This window comes from Chelonia mydas, chromosome 17 (assembly GCF_015237465.2).
Source record: "Chelonia mydas isolate rCheMyd1 chromosome 17, rCheMyd1.pri.v2, whole genome shotgun sequence".
Lineage (NCBI taxonomy): Eukaryota > Metazoa > Chordata > Testudines > Cheloniidae > Chelonia > Chelonia mydas.
The window spans coordinates 1,522,983-1,545,533 of NC_051257.2; the positions used below are offsets into that span (position 1 = coordinate 1,522,983).

Sequence of the window (22,551 nt, forward strand, 5' to 3'; positions counted from 1 at the left end):
CCCGGAGAGCAGAAGGAAATCTTTGTCTGGGCATGGCCCAGCTCCCTGCTGGCGGTGCCCCCCAGCGTCCGTCTGAAATCCGGCATGCTGCTCCTCCCTCTGGCGGTGCGGTCAGTGTGCAGAGGGGGCGGGGGCTGCAGGCCCGAGCTGCTTCCTCCTTGTTCTAATGCCCCTCAGATCGGGCAAGACTCACGGGCCCTCCCTGAGCGGCTCCCACCCTGCCAGAACACTTCAGCCCCTCGCTCCCAGAGGAAATCTGGCCAGCACTGGTCCCCCCGCCATCACTGGGTATTTTCTTTTTTTTAAAAAAAGCATAGAAATCAGGGTTTATTACATAGCGTCAGCGCCAGGAGATCTCCCCCCTTGCTAATTACACACTGATTTGCATAGTTAAGGAGCTTGTGCGGTCTCTTCCCTTTCCCTGCAGGCAGCAGGGTCTCTGGGGGCGGAAGTGGGGCAAGTCCCAGGCTGCTGCTCCATCTGCTTCCCGGCTCTTGTTGCAGTGGGTGGGCAGGGCGCTGCCTGGCTCTGCGGCTGGCCTGAGTCAGCCCCGCAGGCTCCTGGCAGCATTAACCCCACAGGGGCAAAACCAGGGCAATGCCCTGCCCAGCCAGCACCAGCCCTGGGGCCAGGGCAGGGGCACGCAGAGACCACGCTCTGCCCTAGCCCACAAGGAAGGGAGGGGGGATTCCTGTCCCAGCTGGGAGGGGGCCCTGCAGGGCACAGAACAGAGAGATGCTCAGCTACCTCCATCGCCCCCGGGGTGGGTCAGGGCAAGGAGCGGTCAAACGCCTCATCCCAGCCCCAGGAGCCGGAGCCGGAGCCAGGCCGTGGTCCCCAGCTGCCCAGCCCCGCTCCAGGCTGCCCCTGCACCAGGCACAGAGGGAAGGACGAGTTCTGGTTGAGCAAGGTGAGAGGTAGGGGCAGGAGCTGAGCCGGGGGGAGGTATCGCCACTGAGCCAGCCCCAGCCCCCGCAGGCCCACGGCTGGGATCTGCCGGCAGCTCTTTGGTAGCGAAGAGAGTTCCGTGCAAAGAGCGGGGCGGGGCTGGCGTCCCCCGTCAGCGGCAACACTTGGATTTCCTCCTCTGCGCCGTCAGGTACAGGTCGCCGTCAGCGCTGCGAATCCCTAGGAAAGCAGCACACGTGGGATCCCGGGAACTACAGTGAGCGCCCCTGCCCCAGCCCCTCCAGTGCCCACAGAGCCCTTTGCATGGGCTGCCAGCTGCAAGCCTGCCAGGGTCGGGAGTGCCACCAAGCGGTTCCCAGCCGCCCACTCAGGGCTCCCGTGGGAAGCTGGCTGCGGCTCTCTGCTCAGGCCTAGGGGAGGATCCACTGGCCCTTGCTGCAGGAGGCCAGGGCTCCACTCTCTCCCCCAGAGCCAGAGGGTCCCCTAGGGCAGTGCCAGGCGGGTTGTGGGGCGAGGTGGAGGAGCCCTGCCCCTCCCCAGCTCTGTGGTTACCCAGCGGAGCCAGCCCAGTGCTAGATGCCCCCGGGCGTCAGATCACAGCAGAGGGGTGGCGCTGGCTTGGATCCCGGCGGCCGTGAGGAGGATACTCACGCACGACATCCCCGATCTTCCTGGCGCTGCTCTTCTCCAGCTCGGCCAGCACGCTGCTCTCGAAGGTCAGCGAGGCCACGCGGAAGAAAAACTCCCTCACGTTCTCCCCTGCCCGGAGAGCAGACAGTGACCCTCCATCCCTGGCTCCCAGCCCCGAGGGTGGGCCAGTGCTGGGACCGTACTCTGGGGTACACCGGCCGTGAGCAGCTGCGTGGGCACAGCCAGCAGTGAGCCACGCCGGGGAGATGCCCACAGCGGGGCAGAGTGCGATCGGTGTCTGAGGCTGGGACAGGCACAAGTGTGCTGAGGGGGGGCCTGGGGGCAGGAATGCACAGCTGGGGGGACGGGGGGAAGGGTGATCAGACCCCTCAACAGTGCTGCCAGGTGGGAGTCCTGGGCTATGCTTCAGCCTTGGGGGCACCAGCCCTCCACTCTAGGGGCCGAGAGGCAGCAGCTGGGGGCACCTCTCCCCTCTGACCCCTGCCCATCACAGCCTGCCCCATGGGAGCCAGGGCCAGGGCACTCACCGGTGAGCGAGGAGACAGCCCAGTACTCCGCATGCATCTCCTTGGCCACCTTGATGGCATCTCTCTCGATGAGGCTGTACTGCGCGGGCGGCTGCGGGAGGAGACGGGAGGTCACCGCCTGAGCCCTGGGACCGGCCCCATGGCAGGGGCCCATGGGGTGCTGGGGGAATGGCTCCAGGGGGCTGGCTGAGACAGACGGGGATGGAAGGCAGCTCCATGGCCTAGGTCGACCCCAGGACTCTGTCCTGGGGAGTTTGCCGAGTCAAGCCCCCCAGGGCAATGAGGGGTGGCCCCAGGCTCTTCCCGGCCAGCACTTATTGGGCTCAGGAGGGGCTGGGACCCACACTCACGCTCAGATCCTTCTTCGAGCCCACCAGGAAGAGGATCACATTGGAGGGGTCATTCTCCTTCAGGGCATCAGCCAGCCACTGCCTGAAGGGCGAGAGAGGCCATTAGCTGGGGAGGCAGGCGAGGCCCTGGCCTGTAGACTTCCACAGAGCCAGATGCCCACTCAGCCCGGCCCGAGATGGCAGCAAACAGCCCTCCGGCCCCCCACCTTCAAGCCCCACATGGCGCAGAGCCTGCACCCAACCCCCACACCCACACCTTGATCTACAGCCTGGTCCCCTCATGCCTTGAATTCCCAGGCCCTCTGTGCCGGCCCCAGCCCCCTGTGCCTCCCCCAGGCAGACCTCTAGAAATCCCCATTTGTCAGTTACAAACCCCACTCCCCACCCTGCCCTCTGGCTCTGCCGGCTGCCATCCTCCCTCCCCTCCGCCCTGGCCCCCTTGGCTGCCATCCTGCCATCACCCCTCCCCCGGCAGCCCACCCCGCTCCCTGCAAGAAGAATCCCTTCGCCCACCGAGGCGGCGTTACCGTACCTGGTGTGCGCTAGAGATGCCACGTCGTTCACGTCAAACACAATCACTATCGCTGGGGAGAGAGCGAGAGGAGGTGAGAGATGGGGGGACGGGGGGGGCCAACACAGGGCTGAGAGGGACCCCACAAACCCCGTGCGCTTGGTATTGAGAGCACCAGGCTGTGCTTGGTGTCGGGCCGACAGTTAGCACTGGGCCTGCAGGTGCCAAATTGTTATGGCAGGGCCGGGGTACAAGCCCCTGCACACCCCTGGCCCCTCACCTTGTGCTCCGCGGTAGTAGGTGGATGCGATGCACTTGAACCTCTCCTGGCCAGCCGTGTCCCACCTGGGCGAGAGGGGGACAGCGGGTTAGCTGGGGCTGCGGCAGGAGGGCCGAGCGGGCTGGGATGAGCCGGTACTCACAGCTGTAAGCTGAAGGGGACGCCGAGCACCTCAAAGCGCTCCATCTCGAAGTCCACCCCGATGGTCGCCTTGTAGTTCTTATCGAATGTGTCCTTGCAGAACCTGCGGGGGAGACCCAGTCAGTGGAGCTGGGGGTTCAGCATACACAGCCCCTCCTGCTACAAAGGGCCGGCCCCCTGGAGCTTCCTGCCAGAGAGCCAGGGACCCCCCACTGAATGCAACCCCCTCTTGGGTGGGACACAGCAGCCAGGTACTGCAGTGAGATACCAGTTTGGGAGAGGAAGTGAAGGAACAGTCTGTGTCTAGCTAAATGCAGAGGGAGGATTCGGGGAGCCAGTGCCCCGAGCAGCCCACGATGGGGTATTAGTTCTGTACTGACGGAGGGAAAACTGCTCAGCTGACTCACCTGACATCTCCCTGACTCACCTGATTCGCGAGACATCTCCCATCCAAGCAGTAAACCGGCCGAGCTCTACAGATCTGACAAGCACAGAGCCCCGGGGGCCAGACCCGGACCCTGCTCTGGAACACAGCCAAGCTTGGACAAGTCGACACGTTCCCAGCCAAACCTCCCCGAAAACCCACCCTAAAGCAGCGCCAGGAACAAAGGGGAAGTGGGGCCAACCCATAGCACCAACTCAGGGGCTGGGGGGCCAGCCTGGGGATCAGTCATCTGGAACAGTCTTGGCCACTGGGTGACTCCCCATTGCCCCAGGGAGCAGGGACCGCATCTCCTATGTGTCTGTGCAGTGCCCTGCACGGTGGGGCCTGGCCCTGAAATAATAAACTATGCTTCCCCCCTCCCAGAGAGGGCCCCTTCCTGGGGCCCTGGCAGCGCAGTCCTGCCCACCCCCAGTTTGCCCCACCTACCGGTTGATTAAGCAGGTCTTGCCCACTGACAGGTCTCCCACCACGATGATCTTGGAGATTTTAAACCTGCTGGGAAGTGCCGGGCACGTCAGCTGTGAGCTCCCGTCCCCCACCCAGGACGGGCCCCGGCTCACTGCACCAGGCAACGCCAGCTCCCACAGCTTAGTCTGCCTGGGGGCCAGGCCAGCATCCTCCGCCCCCAGGGCCCATGGGACCGTTTGGTGTCTCCAGTGACTTGCACCCCCCCATCATGCTGGGCTGGTGCTCCCAGGGCTCCCTGCCGGTTCCCAGTGCATGCCAGCTTCCATTGGGGTAATTAGTAATCGCCGGGGCAACTGTCTCCTGGTAACCTCAGATGCCCAGGCAGGCTCCTCCATCTGCTCAGGAAGCTAACGAGCCCAGGCAATTAGCCTCCTCCAGGTGCTTGTCAAATGCGGCCTGCTGAGAAACCTGAACCTCACCTTCCCCCCAATTCACCCCACCCCGCTGCTCCTAGCCCCTTTGCTTTTCCAGGTCTGGGCATCGGGCCTGGCAGCAGCTTCCCACAGACTGTCCATCCAGCAGGAAGGCCAGACGATGCTGGATGAAGGGCAGGCAGGCTTTCCAGGCTCCAGACCCTCTCGCCCATGGCAAGGCAGGGTGTGCACTTTGCAAGGGGACTTTAGGAGACTCCAGGTCGAGTCTCGGGGCAGCAGCCCCTGGTCACAGAGTTGGGACCAGCACCACAATGCTTGAGAGCTGGCAGGGCAATTAGCCCTCAGGCTCAGACTGGGTGCCGGTTGCACTGACCACTGTGCTGGGGAGCCATTGCACGGCATCTCCCCAGTTGCTCACTGATACCCCGGGCCACCTCGCGCAGCAAGTCCAAATTACAGGCAAGGCGGCTGCTCTGCTCTGGGCCCCTCCTCCCAGCTGCTCACTGCCACGTGCTTGGGCACAGGCCTTCCTGCTCCCTCCCAGCATGCAGCTCTGAGCTGGGCCAGGGCTGGGGTTACCCTCTGCTGCTGAGCCAGAGGGAGGCAAGGATGCACTGAGCTCCCTCTGCCTCGCTGCTCTGGGAATCAGGCCCCACCTCCTCTCCCCTCCCTCCCCAGCACATTCCTGCAATGTGAGTAAGCCACAGCCATGCTCCAGCACGCAGGGCTCTTAAAGAGACACTGCTCAGCCCTCCCCAGCTGCTGGGAAAAGCCAAAGCGGCCTGGTTCGGTTCCATTCCATTCAGAAAACTCCCCCCACGCAGGGCTGTCACTGGCACCAAACGGGGCTCGGGCCTGTGCTGGCTCAGGGCAGTCGTGATGAGCTCCTGGAACCAGTGTCCCCGGGATCCAGAGCATGCTGCTGCCTGCTGGGAGCTCATTTCTGCCTCCCTCTCGCTCCTTAAAGGGCTCTGTTCCTTCCCGTGGGAGGCGGGAGTTCCCCGGGGTGAGGGTTCTGTGTGCCCCACGGCCCAGCACGGCTTACCCCACTGTCCCCGTTCGCTGCTCCTGGCAGGCACCGGTTACTTGGGGATGAAAGCTGGCGCGCGAATGGAGGGCAGCCTCTTTGTGAAAACACTGAAATGGGAGCACAGACAGTGAGCTGGCAGCTCCCGGGAAGCGAGCCAGGGAGTCGGCAGTGCCCGCTAACGCCTCCCCCAAAGACAGCCCAAGGGGGAATGCCCTGGAGCCCGACCGGAACGGCCAGCCACACGCCCAGCGCAGGGGGCCAGCAGAGAAACCAGGGCACGCTGTGACTCTCCCTAGCTCAGCTTGCTGAGGGGACGGATGGCCTGCGGCAGGGACCACCCACAGAGCAGCCCCACTGAGGGGGAGGGGTGGGGAGCTGGCAGAGGAAATGCCAGCAGCTCTCGGGAGCACCACAGCAGCCAGACCGAGGCCAAGCCAGGGAGAATCTGCTCCACACCCCCAACAATCCCCCCAGCTCTAGTGCTGCACAGGTGCAACTGGGGTGCAGGGTGCAGCAGAACCCAGAGAGCGTGGCTCCTTCCCCGGCTCTGATACTCTTCTTCCCTTGGGCCCCCGTGGGTATCCATCACCCTCCCCTGGACGCAGTGCAAGGGCCTGCCTGGAGCACTGCCATGCTCACCTGAGGCAGCTCTGCGATGATCCGGTCCCTCCGGACTGGCGCTAGCATGCTCATCATCTGGAGCCCAACTTGGCTGGGGAGAACCCAGGCACCCAAACCTAGTGGGGGAGAAGGTTTGAGGGAGGTTTCCGCCCCATTTGCTGACTACAGATTTGAAGCATGTCCTGCAGGGTTACAGCACAACGGGGGGGGGGAGGGCAAGGGGGGCTGCACTCTCTGCTTTGCGGCGGGCAGCAAGTCCCCCAAGCCTGGCACTGCTGGGGCTGGCATTCTGGCCCTTCTGCTCGCCATGGGCAGAGCCAACACATTCAGGGCAGCCCGACCTTCGCCCAACCGCAGCCAACCTGCCAGAAGCACAGCACAAAGCGGAGCAGATCGCAGCTGCCTTTCTATTTCCTGCAGAGGGGGAGCAATGGAGAGCAGCGTGGCACTTGGGGATCGCTGGTGCAATGCACACGTGATCTCTGAGGTCGGCTGCAGGCTGCATGGCCCAGATCCATGGCTCGCACGTGGTCTCCGGCAGCACGCTGGCCACCCTGCATTTATAAGAAATGGAAGCCCTGGCCCTGGGCCGCCGCCCTGAGAGCTATGGGTTTCTTTGCTATTCAGTGTGGAGACCCTAGAGCACCACGGTGTGTCTGGGGGTCACTGGGCAGCACTGGCCAGTCCCAGCCAATCCGTGCCAGGCTATGGGGATGTCCACCGGTGAGGGGGGGGGGAGTTCCTGAGCCCGTGGCAGGTGACAGCTGCGCTCCTAGAGGGGCCGTCTCTTTATCAGAACCTTGGCCTGAAGGGCGGGGAGCGGCTGGGGCAGGGCAGGGAGCCTGGCTTATGCCAAGGCTCTGTTGAAGAAAATCTTCCAGGGGGGTCCTGGCTGACCTAAGGAGCCACGGTGAGACATCAGGCTGGGGAGAAAGGGCCATACCAGGAGTGGCTCCCAGAGCCTCTGCATGGACACTGCATTCCTGCCTGTGCCTCTGGGATTGAAGGGCCTTTCCTAGCACTCTGTGTTACATCTGGGGTTTGCTGTTGGCCCAGCAGCTGGCTAGCACCTGGGGAGATTTCATCTGGGCCTCGGCCTGAGCTGCAGCTTTCTAGAGCGCCAGGTGGTACAGAGAAGGACTTCAAAGCCATTGCCCTGGTTCCACGGACACAGCTCCTACTCTGGGCTCTGCGGCTACTGCAGGGTCCCTGGGCGAGCGCAGCGGGTTGCTGACCACGAGGCTTGTTGGACAGCACCCAAGGCAGCTCCATCCTGGGAGTTTGCCCTCCAGCCAACGCTTCTTGTCCGCTTTCTGGAGCATGACAATCACTTGCTATTTCACTCCTGGCTGCGCAGCGCTGCCTGGAGAGAGGCCAGGATAAATGGCTGGCTGGGGCCACCAAGAAGCCAGTCAGGGTTGTAATCACAGCAGCTGCTTTCTGTGGTCTCCGATCCGCGTTGACGGGCGCGCTCGGGAGAGGTGCAGCTGACCCAAGGCCTTACCAGGGAAGCCCCACAAGCTAGAACGGCGTTGGCTCCCTGAGTGGGCTGCAGACAAGCTGGCGTGCGGGGCTCCACCTCTGACCCCGCTGGGCCGGCCCCGTCCTCAGGGCCAGACGGAGCTAGGCACCCACTGCTGTGGGCACGACTTGGCAGGGCCTGGGCTACCCCTAGCCCCGCGGGGCCTGTCTAGTCTACACTGACTACCACAGGGGGTCCTGCAGGCCACCCAGCTGGGGAAGGGGCCTCAGGGGCCGGAGCCTGCAGGGACTCAGCGACCCTGCAGTAACTAGGGGACTCCTGGGGCCCTGCCATGGGAGTGGGAGGGATGCATCTGGCAAGGCTCCCCAAGGGGCTCTCGCGGGGGGGACACCCGGCCCAGGAAGCCCTCCCGACGCCCCTGCCCACACTCACCCGCACCAGCGGCGCCTTCGGGCTGCGGGGAGCTCGGGGGGCGGCTCGGGCGATGAGCTGCATTTCGGGGGAGGGGACGGTAACCTGATCCCCGGAAATTCCAGGGGCTGCGCCGGCAGGAGCCGGGCCGGGCTCCGCACTCCGAGATGGGAGAGGGGCCGGGGAGAGACCCCCGGCCAACGTGGACAAAATGCCCCCCGGGCCCTACGCAGATACCCCGCCGCGCCCGGGCCGCCCCCTCTTCCCCCCACCGGGCCCGGGCAGCCCCCCGCGGCCCGGCCGCCCCCCGGGATGTCCCCTCTCCCCGCGCCTGGGCAGCCCCCCTCTCCCTGTCCCCCCGGGATGCCGTGGGCTGGCTCCTCCCGCCCGGTCCCCACTTGCAGATTTCTGGCTCTAGCTCGTGTTGCGGCGGGGGCGCCCCGGCCCCTCCGTACCTTCCGCATGGGGGGCTCCGGCGGGGCTGGGAGGCGGCTGGGCTCCTGCCCAGGACAGCTGCTCCTGGTTAATGACTCACAGGCTGAGGCTCCAGCGGAGCCGGGGGCGGGGGCAGGGGCAGGCAGAGCCCCCCGCAGAGCATCCGGCCCCACCGCTCCCCTCCCGCGTCCCGGTGCGCCAGTCCCGTCTGTTCTCCGCCCGGCGTGGCCGGCGAGCCGCCCGGTCCGGCTCTCCGCGACCTGCAGAACAGGCGGGACGGAGCAGGGCAGGCCAGAGCTGGGGGGAGGCTGGGTCGGGGGGCGCCAGCCCAGGCCCGGCCCAGCGAGGAATCATAGAATATCAGGGTTGGAAGCGCCCTCAGGAGATCATCTAGTCCAACCCCCTGCCCAATCCCCAATTTTTGCCCCAGATCCCCAAATGGCCCCTTCAAGGATTGAACTCATAACCCTGGGGTTAGCAGGCCAGTGCTCAAACCACTGAGCTATCCCGCCCCCCAGGCAGCCCTGGAAGGGGAGGAGCGTGGTGCCCCACACAGCCCGCCTGGGATGGGAAAGGCTCCCAGGCTGGTGGGGGGCCGGTGGCTTGGGAAGCACAGAGCCAATGCTGCTCTCCAGGGGCAGCAGCCATCCAGGCCTGTGCTCAGCCGCAAGCCCTGTCCATCCCTGGCATCTGGCTAGTGGGCTCAGTTCGCTTTCCAGCCAGGCCCCTAAAGGAGTGTCTGGGTTTTCTGGAAGAGCCCGGCGCATTGGTGAGCTCTGGGACATCTGTGTCCCACGCTGCACTCTTTTACAGATCTGGTCCCAGTCATGCGCACTCTCGAACACCTGGCTGGCGGTGGAACCGTGGCTTTGAGCCCAGTGTCGCCCTGGTGCTGGCTCTCCACACACGGGTGAATTTCACCCTGGCAGAGTTAAACTGTCCTGGCAAAAAAGAGCAAAGAAAGAGCTCCGATTGCATCGTCCCCCTCTGTAAACATCACGCTGCACCCAGGACATGTCCTCGCCTCTCTCCATCAGCCTCCGCGGAGCAAACAAAATGCCTCCCGCTCTCCTTGTTTCCATCCTATTATCCTTTGTGTCTCACAGGATGCTATTTGCACCTGCACGGATGGCTTTCAGAGTGTAAAGCCCACCATGGCCCTAGGAAAGGGCCGCTCCTCCGTGGATCCTCTTTCCTGCTAAGAAGGCAGGACAGCTTCCTGCTTTTCAGGCAGTAGCAGGAGTTGAGGGAATGCCTGCGTGGGATTGATTCTGCCAGGAAATGGGTGAGAGGATTATTCTTGGCTTTTGGTGAAAAATGCTGCATTAACAGTCCAGCAGCCTGAGGTTTGCTCTGTAGTGGTAGAAGAGGGATAAACATCAGTGTTCTATTGGGCAGTGGCCTTTGTTCACGCATAACGGGCCTATCGTGCCTCATCATTGTAATGGGAAATCGTGCCTCACCAATCTATTCAAATTCTTTGAGGGTGTGAAAAGTGTGGAGAAGGGTGAGCCAGTGGATATAGTGCACTTGGACTTTCCAAAAGCCTTTGACAAGGTTCCTCACCAAAGGCTCTTAAGTGAAGTAAGCTCTCATGGGATAAGAGGGCAGGTCCTCTCATGGATCAGTAACTGTCTAAAAGATGGGAAACAAAGGGTAGGAATAAACTATCAGTTTTCACAGTGAAGGGAGGTAAATGGGGGAACCCCCAAGGTTCTATACTGGGACCACTGCTGTTCAACATATCCATAAATGATCTGGAAAAGGGAGTGAACAATGAGGTGGCAAAGTTTGCAGGCAATATAAAATTACTCAAGATAGTTAAGTTCAAAACTGACTGCAAAAAGTTACTAATGGACCTCACAAAACTGGGCAACAAAACAGCAAATGAAATTCAGTGTTGATAAGTGTAAAGTAACGCACATTGAAAAACATCATCCCAACTATACATATACAATGCTGGGGTCTAAATTAGCTGTTACCACTCAGGAAAGAGATCTTGGAGTCAAATTGTGGATTGTTCTCTGAAAACATTTGTTCAATGTGCAGCAGTAGTCAAAAAAGTTAACAGAATATTAGGAACCATTAGGAAAGGGGTAAATGATAAGACAGAAGATATCATAATGCCACTGTATAAATCCATCCACGGTACGTCCACACCACGAATATTGTCTGCACTGCTGGTCACTCCCTCTAAAAAAAAAAAAAAAAGATATCTTAGAATTTGAAAAGGTACAGAGAAGGGGTACAAAAATGGTTAGGGGTATGGAAAAGCTTCCATATGAGGAGGGATATATTAGAATTGGAAAAATTACAGAGAAAGCATAAAAATTATTAGGGGCATGGAACAGCTTCTGTACAAGGAGAGATTTTAAAAACGGGGAATGTTCAGCTTGGAAACAGACAATGGAGGGGGATGTGGCAGAGGTCTATACATCATGACTGGTGCAGAGAAAGTGAGTAGGGAAGTGCTATTTACCCCTTAATATAACACACAAGCAGGGGTCACCCAATGCAATTAATAGACAGTTGGTTTAGCACAAACAAAAGGAAGTACTTCTTCACACAATGCACTATCAACCTGTTAAGCTTGTTGCCAGGTGATATTGTGAAGGCCAAAAGTATAACAGGGTTCAAAGAAGAATTAGATAAGTTCATGGAGGATAGGTCCATCAATGGCTGTTAGCCAAGATGATCAGGGATACAACCCCATGCTCTGGGTGTCCCTAAACCTTGCCTGCTAGAAGTGCTGGATCATAGAATCATAGAAGATTAGGGTTGGAAGAGACCTCAGGAGATCATCTAGTCCAACCCCCTGCTCAAAGCAGGACCAACCCCAACTAAATCATCCCAGCCAGGGCTTTGTCAAGTTGGGCCTTAAAAACCTCTAAGGAAGGAGATTCAACCACCCTAGGTAACCCATTCCAGTGCTTCACCACCCTCCTAGTGAAATAGTGTTTCCTAATATCCAACCTAGACCTCCCCCACTGCAACTTGACAACCTCCCCCATTACTCCTTGTCCTGTCATCTGCCACCACTGAGAACAGCTGAGCTCCATCCTCTTTGGAACCCCCCTTCAGGTAGTTGAAGGCTTCTATCAAATCCCCCCTCACTTTTCTCTTCTGCAGACTAAATAAACCCAGTTCCCTCAGCCTCTCCTCCTTTATTGAGTGATTCATCCCTTGGATGACAGGGGATGAATCACTCAATAAATTGCCATGTTCTGTTCACTCTCTCTGAAGCAATGTTAGCTTGTGTCTTGTTATATTTAAAAAATATTTATATTAACACTTCTCATTATTATTAGAGGTACTGAATTTCAATATGTGATTAGAACTGTCACTACCCCATGTACCATTCATTTGTAACGTGTTTTGGGACTCCTGGATGGAAGGTTTTTAATAAGATCAAAAATATTAAACTATTACTTAGGGCTGTCAAGCGATTAAAAAACTTAATCATGATTAATCTTGCTGTTAAACAATAATAGAATACCATTTATTTAAATATTTTTGGATGTTTTCTACATTTTCAAATGTATTGATTTCAATTACAACACAGAATACAAACTGTATAGTGCTCACTTTATATTTATTTTTATTACAAATATTTGAACTGTAAAAAACAAAAGAAATAGTATTTTTCAATTCACCTCATACAAGTACTGTGCAATCTCTTTATCATGAAAGTTGAACTTACAAATATAGAATTATGTACAAAAAATAACTGCATTCAAATATAAAACAATGTAAAACTTTAGCGCCTACAAGTCCACTCAGTCCTACTTCTTGTTCAGCCAATCACTAAAGACAAACAAGTTGGATTACAATTTGAAGGAGATACTGGTACCCACTTCTTGTTTACAATGTCACCTGAAAGTGAGAACAGGCATTCGCATGGCACTGTCGTGGCTGGCGTTGCAAGATATTTACGTGTCAGATGTGGTAAAGATTCATATGTCTCTTCATGCTTCAACCACCATTCCAGGGGACATGCATCCATGCCGATGACAGGTTCTGCTTGATAACCATCCAAAGCAATGTAGACTGACACATGCTCGTTTTCATGATCTGAGTCAGATGTCACCAGCGGAAGGTTGATTTTCTTTTTTTTGGTGGTTTGGGTTATGTAGTTTCCGCATCAGAGTGTTGCTCTTTTAAGACTTCTGAAAGCGAGCTCCACACCTCATCCCTCTCAGATTTTGGAAGGCACTTCAGATTCTTAAACCTTGGGTCGAGTGCTGTAGCTATTTTTAGAAATCTCACATTGGTACCTTCTTTGCATTTTGTGAAATCTGCAGTGAAAGTGTTCTTAAAATGAACAACATACTCGGTCATCATCTGAGATGGCTATAACATGAAATATATGCAGAATGCGGGTAAAACAGAACAGGAGACATACAATTCTCCCCCAAGGAGTTCAGTCACAAATTTAATTAATGGATTATTTTTTTAATGAGCATCATCAGCATGAAAGCATGTCCTCTGGAATGGTGGCCAAAGTATGAAGGAGCATACGAATGTTTAGCATATCTGGCATGTAAATACTTTGCAATGCTCCGTATAAAAGTGCCATGCGAACGCCTGTTCTCACTTTCAGGTGACACTGTAAATAAGAAGCAGGCAGCATTATCTCCTGTAAATGTAAGCAAACTTGTTTGTTTTAGCGATTGGCTGAACAAGAACTAGGACTGAGTGGGCTTGTAGGCACAAAAGTTGTACATTGTTTTGTTTTGGAGTGCAGTTATGTAACAGAAAAAATCTACATTTGCAAGTTACGCTACAGTACTAGTATGAGTGGGTTCTAGCCCATGAAAGCTTCTGCCCTCATAAATTTGTTAGTCTCTAAGATGCCACAAGTACTCCTCGTTCTTTTTGCTGATACAGACTAACACGGATGCTACTCTGAAAACTATTTCTTTTGTTTATCATTTTTACAGTGCAAATATTTGTAATAAAAATAATATAAAGGGATCACTGTATACTTTGTATTCTGTGTTGCAGTAGAAATCAATATATTTGAAAATGTAGAAAACATCCAAAATATTTAATAAATTTCAATTGGTATTCTATTGTTTAACAGTGCGATTCATTGCGATTAATTTCTTTGATCGAGATTAATTTTTTGGAGTTAATCGCATGAGTTAGCTGTGATTAATCGACAGCCCTACTACTAATTAATAAAATTAATACAAAATTACAAATTCTGAGGTAATAAAAAACTACAACTCCCAATATGCACCACCCACAGGTACTTTTCTGCGCATGCTCTCGTGCCTACGCACCTTCCGTCCAGCTGTCTGGAACGAGAACTACCACTCCCGGCATGCCGTGCGCGATCTCGCGTTGCTTGTGCCTGCTCTCGTGAGAGTTGGCCCTATAAGCCCGTGTGAGGCGGCCCAGCAGGCCCCTTTCGCTTCCCTTCTCCCAAGATGGCGCCGAAGGCGAAGAAGGAGGGTGCGTGTGAGGGAGCCCGCGGCCGCCGCGCTGGGGGGCGCGGGGAGGAGGCCGGCCGAGTGGGAGAGGGGCGAGGGCTGCAGGCTGGGCCCGCTCCCCGTTGCGGGGCCTGCGCCCCACGTGCGGCGGGCCGGGGACCCGCGGGGCCGGGCGCAGGGCGGGGACCCCCCGGCTAGGCCTGGTAGCGGGGTAGGCCAGCTGCGGCCCCCCGGGGGGTCCCTTGGCGGCCTGGCCGGTCCCGGGCCCCGCTCCGGCGGGGGTGCGGCGTGGGCCGAGGCCGGGGAGGGGGGTGGGGGCGGCCCGGGCACCCCACGTGGCGAGGCTGAGCGGCCTCTGGCAGAGCCCACGCGCGCTCCCCGCCGGGCGGGGCCGGTACCAGGGCCCGGGGCCGGTACCAGGGCCCGGGGCCGGTACCAGGGCCCGGGGCCGGTACCAGGGCCCGGGGCCGGTACCAGGGCCCGGGGCCGGTACCAGGGCCCGGGGCCGGTACCAGGGCCCGGGGCCGGTACCAGGGCCCGGGGCCGGTACCAGGGCCCGGGGCCGGTACCAGGGCCCGGGGCCGGGCGGGTGGCGTGAGGGAGCCGTTCAGATCTGAGGTGCGAATGAGGCACTTTTGAAAACTCCGGTGAAGCTGAAATCCAGAATGGGTGAAGCTGAAATCCAGAATGGGGGGGTCCCCCCCACCCCTCCGGGGGTCCCCCCACCTCCGTCTTGTCATTCCCAGGGTGGCCTTTTCGCCTCTCTTTCCAGCTCTTCAGTTAGCGTACGCTCTCCCTTCAGACCGCGGGATGGCTTTATCGTGGCTAGCTGGCCATGCGGTTTAGTGCAGTTTTGATCGCTCAGTGAATCAGAGCTCCTGGATCGAGGGGGGTCTCATTTCCACTCTTAGGCGCTCGAAAGGGTTCCGAGGCAAGTGTTCCCAACCCTGAGGGGGCAGCCTCGTAGGCTGCCAACGTGCAGAATGTATCTTCAGGACCTGTGGGGTATGGAGGGAGCGTGGAGTCCCTTGTTGTCGAGGCCAACAGACCTGCTGCTGCTGCCAGCTTCTTCTAACCAGTCTTTTCTTTGTAGCTGTCCCCGCTAAGACAGAGGCAAAATCCAAGGCTCTGAAAGCTAAAAAGGCTGTCTTGAAAGGAGTCCACAGTCACAAGAAGAAGAAAATCAGGACATCTCCCACCTTCAGAAGGCCCAAAACTTTACGATTACGGAGACAGCCCAAATATCCTAGGAAGAGTGCTCCTCGGAGGAACAAGTACGTCTGTGTGGTCCATTTCCTTTAAAATCTGTTTCAGTATATCCAGTCAAAGGTCTGGACACCTTCCCCCCATCTCCATCAGACTTGAGTTTCTTGATCTAAAGCCAGCTTGCTTTAAGTCATAATCTTATCAAGTTTTTCTTTTAAAAATACTTACATTTAACAAGTGAACGTTTATACTGGAGAATCAGAAGTAAAATACAAGCTAGTAGTTTTAGGTCAAGCCTACACTGGAAAAGGTTGATTTGTTGCAGAACCAGCAACCCCTCCTATTGCAGATGCTGTTTATAGTGGGGAAAAAAGTGAGTTAAGCTATGCTGACAAAAGCACTTTTTTAACTGGTATAACTGCATCTACGCTAGGGCTTTTGCTGGTGTAAAGATGTTGCAGAAAATTACATCTTGAAGCAACATTTCAAACAGATTTCGAGTGTAGATCTGGCCTCAGTGAATGGAAGACTGTGTTCTGGAAACTGAAATAACGTCTTGGCAGCTGTCTTAGTTACTTAGCTTTTGTAATGGGTGTTTGGGGTGCAAATGATGATTCCATGCGACCAAAGCCTGAGAGCTTGTGATTACAATCTTACTAGTGACTGATGTACCCTGAAGGTTCCTAGAGCTATAGTGACAATCTGCTGTGTGAAGGAGCTTTCTCTAGCGTACCTCACTGCTTCCAGTGTTATGTAACTCAAATGCTTCTCACACTCAGGCTTGACCACTATGCCATTATCAAGTTCCCTCTGACCACAGAGTCCGCCATGAAGAAGATAGAGGATAACAACACCCTGGTCTTCATTGTAGATGTCAAGGCCAACAAACATCAGATCAAACAGGCTGTCAAGAAGCTGTATGATATTGATGTGGCCAAGGTGAACACATTGATCCGGTAAGTGACACTGGGTTAAGTGGGAGGGAAATGGAGCACTTGTAGGTGTAAGTGTTTCGAAGTGCCCTGGATGGTGTTTAAGCAGATAATTGATTAAAAAGCTTAATAGAAAATGTACCTGGCTTGAATGAGGCTAGCAGGTATGTGGAATTGGAACCCAGAAGACTAGCTGTGTGTGGCAGGGGGAAAGGTTCTAATGATACAGTTTTCTGATTGATTCATATGCTTCCTCAATGCTGTATAGAAAGACATTTATAGCTGAGTTTCTTGGTTGGTAGGTTACAATATGTGTGTGAGTTGCAGAGTTCAAGATCTGTCATGATTTTGTTGTACAATCTTGGCTTTGAATCTGAGCATGTCATGGTGGAATGTAAATTGTAATTACTGGCTTAAAGGAGTAACCTGCAGTACTGAAGTACCAGCCAGTTGATCTGAGCAGCTCTTCTGGGAGCAGCAAAGGGGATTTCTTTGTGCAAATGATGGAAAACTACTTCAACTGAGTACAGTGATGTTCTCAAAGGAACCACTGATGCACAATGTGATACTACGCAACTGGAAAATAAATAGGGAGTTGTGGGTACTAATACCTCGTGCTTCATTGTAGGCCCGATGGTGAGAAGAAGGCTTATGTCCGTCTTGCTCCAGACTATGATGCGTTGGATGTAGCCAACAAGGTGAGAATGGAGACTCTTGAATTTTCTCACTTTCATCTGCCCTCTCCACTCTGCCCCAGCTGGACCCTGTTTTGACATACAGCTGAGATCAGGGCGGCTGTTCTGGGAAGGGTGCTGTGCTGAAGTAGGGCAGTAATTCCTGCAAGAAATGAAAGCCCTGCACTCCATGTGAAATTGAATTTCTCACAAATTCTTAGTAGCCAAGTGTCACTGGGCTAGAGTTTTTAGACTTATGAGATGTCCTAAAGGCTTTTTACTAAAGTGGCTCTTGACCTTGACCTCATATAAGACATGAAGGGGAAGAAGTATCATAATCAGTAATGTTATCATTGGCTTACATCAGAAATGTACTCCTGCAGGGACTCTGGGATATTGATCAGCAACTAAGAACAAATGGCTCTGAAGCAAATTCATAAGCTTTACAAGCTCATCGCTATCTCTTAGCTGAGGTGTCAGACCTTGTTGACCACTTGTGATTATGAAACGTTCAGTGGCACTCTTAAGAATGGAGGTGTTGGTCATGGTCACAGCCCAACATTCTGCCACCCTAACTTAACCCACCACTTCCAGCTTGAAGAGTAATTCCTCACTTCCTTAATGCTGCAGAGAGGTTTCTGGCAAAGAATGTCTGTTTGTTCCTCTCCTTCAAGGAGAGGGGCTGTATTGCAGCAGGGGTCAGTGATCATATGTAGATGGTCTGGGAAGTACTTTGGGATTTAACTTGCTCTATACATCTTGCTTACAGTCTCTTAACGGGGGGAATAAATCTCTTTGAGCTAGTCTAAAAGAGTTTCTCTGACCCAACTTAAGCTGTCCAATAACTGGCCAGCTGTTGTGTAGAACATGCCAAAACACCGCAAGTTATACAGATACTTCAGGCACTTGCTAGAACAGGGTAGAAATTTTGTTTCTGGGCTGGGGGAAGAGCAGTTAGTTCTACAGCGGAATAGGAGCATGGTGCCTCAAACCAGCCTCGGGGCCTGCCCCAAATTTAGTCTTAGGATGGTCAGAAGTGGATGTAACAGGCATTTTAATAGGACTGGTGCACATCTTATTGTGCCAGGCTGTTCTGTGGTAAATACTCATCTACTCATTTTTGTTGTAGGTAAGATTAGGTGCTGCAGGAATATTGTGTTTGCTTTGTTGAGCTAGGGCAGACTGGAAGCCTCGGGGAGCAGAAAAGATGTTTGCGTAGGACTAGAGCTTTCTGGGGGAGATGGATCTGTTGCCACTGTTGTACATCTTGGAATCTCCATCTTCATGTGGTCAGGGTACAGGCTATAACATCATTCCTTTTGTTCCCTTTCAGATTGGAATAATCTAAAGTGCATCCACCAAGAGCTGGGCAGATGAGATAATAAACTTTGTAAAACCACTTGTGGGCTCTTGTGTTTTGTGACCGAGTGATCTCTCGGAGCCGAGGAACCTGGGGGACTTTCGGGGCACTTAGCACAATTTCAGTGGCTTGAGGCATATGTACATACTGCATGGAGGCAATAGCTGAGTGTCATGCAAGATTACTGAAGTGGAAGAATTAAATTCCCTCGAAATGCCATTCCAGAGGTGAGACTGAAATGCTGTCCTAAACACCTGCCTTTAGGCTGCAGCATGGCAGACTTCCCCGGAGCTCTAGTCTACAGGAATTTGGTGGTGTTGAAGCACAGGAAGAGGTACATTCACAGTGAAAACTCCACCTCAGCTCATTATTCTCATTGCAGGAGACTTAAATGACTAGTATGTTGTGTTCAATGCGCTGCTCTTGTCTTACCCTGGCTACTAGTCCAACACTTTTATGCTGCTTTAATTACATGGAGTTTAAACACCAATGGTTTCTGCTGCTGCTGTTCTCAGTTTAAGCCTGGGGTAGTCAGACCCTGTTCAAAGTGCTCTGTGCAGAGCCTTTCACAGAATAAAAAGTTGTGTATCATGGCTTCATCCTTTTGCAAGTTGGTTTCATTTTTTTGCCAGCTGTTGCCATTGTACAGCCACTTCACTGATTTCAAATGAGACCTTTAGAGAAGTTCTCATGTTCAGTTCATCTGGTTGATCACAAGTGCCTTCACCCTATCTAGCTTAGCTAGATAATGGCTTCTCATCTGTCAAACGCATGTGTATTCTAGTGGTAAAAATAGTCAATTGAAGGATGTTCCTGGGAGATTCCAGCTGCTCATGTCCTGTGGGGATTGGAGCCATGAGGGGAACCAAGTTTCTACATTCAGTATTAGAGAGGAACTGCTACCAATTGGCGTTACTGCACAGGGGCCATTGCATACAAACTAGAGCCAAGGCTTGTCCTCTGACAGTGGCTGAAGGACAGAGACTTGTAAATACAGGGCAAACAGATGGTCTACCAGCTGTTTGTGTGGCCATCACTATATTATGTGAGCATCTAACAATCTAACCCTGTTTATCTCATCACATGCCTATAAGAGTTGTAACTTAACCCCACCTTTGAGCCAGGTGCCTGAGGACCAGAGCTCAGAGACTTGTGGGTCCCAGATGTGATGTTTTCATCTTAAGGCCACCCTCCCTTCTTCATTCCTACTCCCAGCCTGAGTTGGCTCTTTCCAAATACTCGGTGATAGATTCATGAACACTTTAGTATTGAGTGCTACAATGCCCTTTGATTACCAGCCCTTTAAAAATAAGGTTCATTTGGTTTTGTCTGGCATGAAGTGCATTATCCCTGCTGCAATACTGGTCTTAGCTCCCCTGAAATGCACTTTGTGTTGTGCTAGCATTGAAGGCCTTAATTAGGTTCAAGGTGCTAATCAGGGCAGCCTTAAAACTAGCTGCAGTTGCTAACTGGAAATGAGGGATTGCCATCAACAAAAATCTTTCGTTGAAACCAGCTCTTCAAAGTGTTTGAAGAATAGGTAAGAATGTGGAGTGCTTACCTGTGGTAGGCAGGACGTGGATGCAAAGAACAGAGATGACTCTAGAAATATTCTTGCCTAACAAGCCCCCCAGTTGTGAAGGGCTTGGCCAAACCAATGTGAGTAATTATATTCTGCCTTGTGAAGTGCCCTCTGCAGCTGAATGCTGCTCTTCACTTCCTGCCCTGGAGGGCTGGGTATGGGGAGGTTTGCATTCCTCTGTGGAGTCTCCTGCACTTCAGCTAGGCAATGGTGTGTGTGTGCATGCTGACGCAAAAGGTGCTGGGTGGATAGACGTGCTCAAAGGACCTTTGGGAAAGGTTGGGGGGCTTTTTTGGGCCAAGGGCCTTATGTGGTGTGAAACCTATTTTGATCTGTCACTTAAGGCTCAGCAGATTTGCCACTTCAGGGGAGGTTTCATGCATGGGGATGGCTGTGAGCCTCAGGCAGTAGAATGGGATTTTCAGGGTAATTCACCCCAATGTGCCTCTGGCTGAGGCTCAGCAAATGACATCCTTTGACTTTAGTTGTCCCCAAAGAGACGTGTGGGTGTGTGGTGTTGGTTATATGGAAACGGGGTGCAGTGGAAACCATCTATTTGGTGTTGGTTCTTACTACAAGCCAGGGGGTGCAGTGGCACCCCTAGTTCCAGCACCACTGTATGGAAATGGTTAATCCCTTTTTAGGCAGGAATGATTTGACATTTCTAGGGGAGAACACAGTTCTACGCAAGGCATGTTCTGCTGTGAGAAAGACAGAACATTCCCCTCTACAGAGGACTGACTGGACCTATGGGGGAAAGTTCTGCACAATGGAGAAGCTTCAAAACCAGCTGTATGTGCATGGCTCTGCACTGACACACCTTGGCTGCCTCCATGCTGCGTCTGGGAATCCCTCTGCAGAACTAGCCATACACCAGTGGGGGGGAAAGGACTTAGCTTTTGGGGTGAGGAGTGAACATAGCACAGCTCTGGTGGGTACAGTGAGATGAGGGAGGCAGGTGCCAGACTCCAGGGAGAGCGTTCCATGTGGGCCGGACAGGAAGCTAAGGCAGAGGAGTGTTAGCTGGGCATTGGGAAGGAGAGCTCGGATCATAAGCTTCTTGGTTGTAGATTTTCTTCTGGTCATGACAGCTCCCCAAGGCTGTGGGTGCTTTGAGAATCCAGCCCAATGCACAGGGAGCCCTGTGGCTAGCCTTGCCGACTCACCTGTACTGAGTTCCTAGAGCTGGAGCACCAGGTCCGCTCTCCAAGGGTGGCCAAGACAAATGGCCCTACTGGCCAGCCAGAGTCTGCTTCATGCCCCAAGTCTCATTCTCTGCCAGGAGGGCTGGTGTGAATACTCTGGTTTTAAGGAAGCTGGGCCAGAAGGCATGTGACTCGCTCTGTGTTTTCCTTTAGGGCTGAGTGCTGCTAGACTGTTGTGGGCCGGGTGAGGTGGTTGGGATGAGCTGCTGGCCCTTCTGCTCGCCTCAAGCAGGCACTTCCACTATGACTGGGTTTTTAACTCTTCAGTCTCATGGAAGAGGTTAATGATTGCTGCTGCTAACGCCCCAGGGCTGGGCCTGCTGGGCAAGGCGGCTGCTGTATTGCACTAGCCCAGGTGAGTGCAGACTGTATAGGAAGAACCAGGAGCCACTGAGCAAACACTGGCTCAGGCTCTTGAGGCAGAGACTGGTCGGGAGCCATCTCTTAGCTATGGAGTTTGAGAACCCTGCCTCTGTGCACACAGCACAGTGATGGCGACAAGGGCGAGGTTCGACATGACCTCTCATTCATTATACCCAGTCCAATGGGCAGAGAAGGGCATGTGACCAAAAAGTTTCCTGCTATTGACTTCCAAGCTGTGTGTTTGACTGCTGGCCAGCACAGGGAGGAGAGCGAGGGGTGGTGCCGTGGGGAGAAGTGCGGAACAGGAGAGCCAGGCTGGCTTCCTCCATCTTCACCTTTTCCACGAGGCACAGCAGCTGAGCTGCACCAGCCTCTCCTGTCTCCCAGGAAGAAGCTTGAAACAGTCAGCCGGGGGCCTTCATTTGAGCAAAGTTTCTGTAACCCAAGGAGGGCCCTCCCGAAGGAGAAGCAGGTATGTAGACGGGGCCATGCCTTTTCCGACAGCAGCGTAGAAACTGCCATGCCTTTGGGGCAGAGGGGAGGCAGCTGCCCTTTCATGGAATCATCCAGAGCCCAGTGCCCTATTCAGCCCATGGGCCAGGGCCACTCTGGCAGAGCAGCGAGCTCCCTGCAGCTTGATTGCTGACCCCCCTGGTTAACCTTGGCCTTGAGTGCAGGGGTCATGGAGGATAACAGAGACCCTCTAGCTAAAGGCCCAGGGAGCTGATGGGAGAATCCAAGCTTCATTTCCAGCAGGGCTGCTCGCCTTGGGGCTGCCCTTGGGACCCCCTCCGTCCCTGTTTGCACAGCAACACGCTGAGCGACCAGGCCAAAGCTTTATTCTGGGAGCCAAGCGCACAGACTCTTTCTGCACGTGCCAGCACCAGTTTGCCTCCCAAATACTGCACAGGAACTCCCAGAGCGATGGCCTTTCACACAAGCTGCACGTCCAAGGCCATTCACTCAGTTAGCATTGGTACTGGACAGACCCCAGCAGCCTGTCTGCAAGCAGCCCTGGCTCTCTCCAGCCAAGTTCTTACCCCCTGCCCACCAGCATGACACCTGACCACTATACACAGCTCCTACCCTGCCCTGTGTTAAAGCTGCTGCAGCAGCAGCCAGCTGCAAAGCAAGACACAGCAGCATGCACCTGTCCTG

General features: G+C 54.7%; 2 protein-coding genes and 2 non-coding genes across 8 annotated transcripts; 3 read left to right on the forward strand and 1 right to left on the reverse strand.

Moving 5' to 3' along the window:
* Positions 1 to 45: 45 nt before the first annotated feature.
* RAB34 (RAB34, member RAS oncogene family) lies at positions 46 to 8,833 on the reverse strand. Of its 5 annotated transcripts, none has more exons than XM_037880717.2 (11): positions 8,657 to 8,833; positions 6,326 to 6,423; positions 5,702 to 5,793; positions 4,241 to 4,309; positions 3,371 to 3,472; positions 3,229 to 3,293; positions 2,970 to 3,021; positions 2,438 to 2,519; positions 2,088 to 2,178; positions 1,561 to 1,668; positions 46 to 1,128 (listed from the first exon to the last, which is right to left on the reverse strand). In XM_037880717.2, exons 2-11 carry the CDS (start codon positions 6,380 to 6,382, stop codon positions 1,061 to 1,063), a joined length of 786 nt encoding a protein of 261 aa, XP_037736645.1. In that variant the 5' UTR covers positions 6,383 to 6,423; positions 8,657 to 8,833; the 3' UTR covers positions 46 to 1,060. The 5 variants fall into 5 exon arrangements, with proteins under 5 accessions (XP_037736645.1, XP_037736647.1, XP_037736646.1 ...); XM_037880719.2 differs by having other exon boundaries at positions 4,241 to 4,306; positions 8,657 to 8,829; XM_037880718.2 differs by lacking the exon at positions 8,657 to 8,833 and adding an exon at positions 8,223 to 8,417.
* Positions 8,834 to 13,936: 5,103 nt separating this feature from the next.
* RPL23A (ribosomal protein L23a) lies at positions 13,937 to 18,282 on the forward strand. Its single transcript, XM_007057689.4, has 5 exons — positions 13,937 to 14,093; positions 15,165 to 15,345; positions 16,057 to 16,233; positions 16,838 to 16,907; positions 18,217 to 18,282. The coding sequence occupies exons 1-5, from the start codon at positions 14,069 to 14,071 to the stop codon at positions 18,229 to 18,231; spliced, it is 468 nt and encodes a 155-aa protein (XP_007057751.1). The 5' UTR covers positions 13,937 to 14,068; the 3' UTR covers positions 18,232 to 18,282.
* Positions 15,878 to 15,950, forward strand: LOC114018994. Its single transcript, XR_003564161.1, has one exon. It is a non-coding gene; the product is annotated as a small nucleolar RNA Z17 (small nucleolar RNA).
* On the forward strand, positions 16,704 to 16,768 carry LOC114018993. The gene has a single exon (XR_003564160.1). It is a non-coding gene; the product is annotated as a small nucleolar RNA SNORD42 (small nucleolar RNA).
* Positions 18,283 to 22,551: the final 4,269 nt, after the last annotated feature.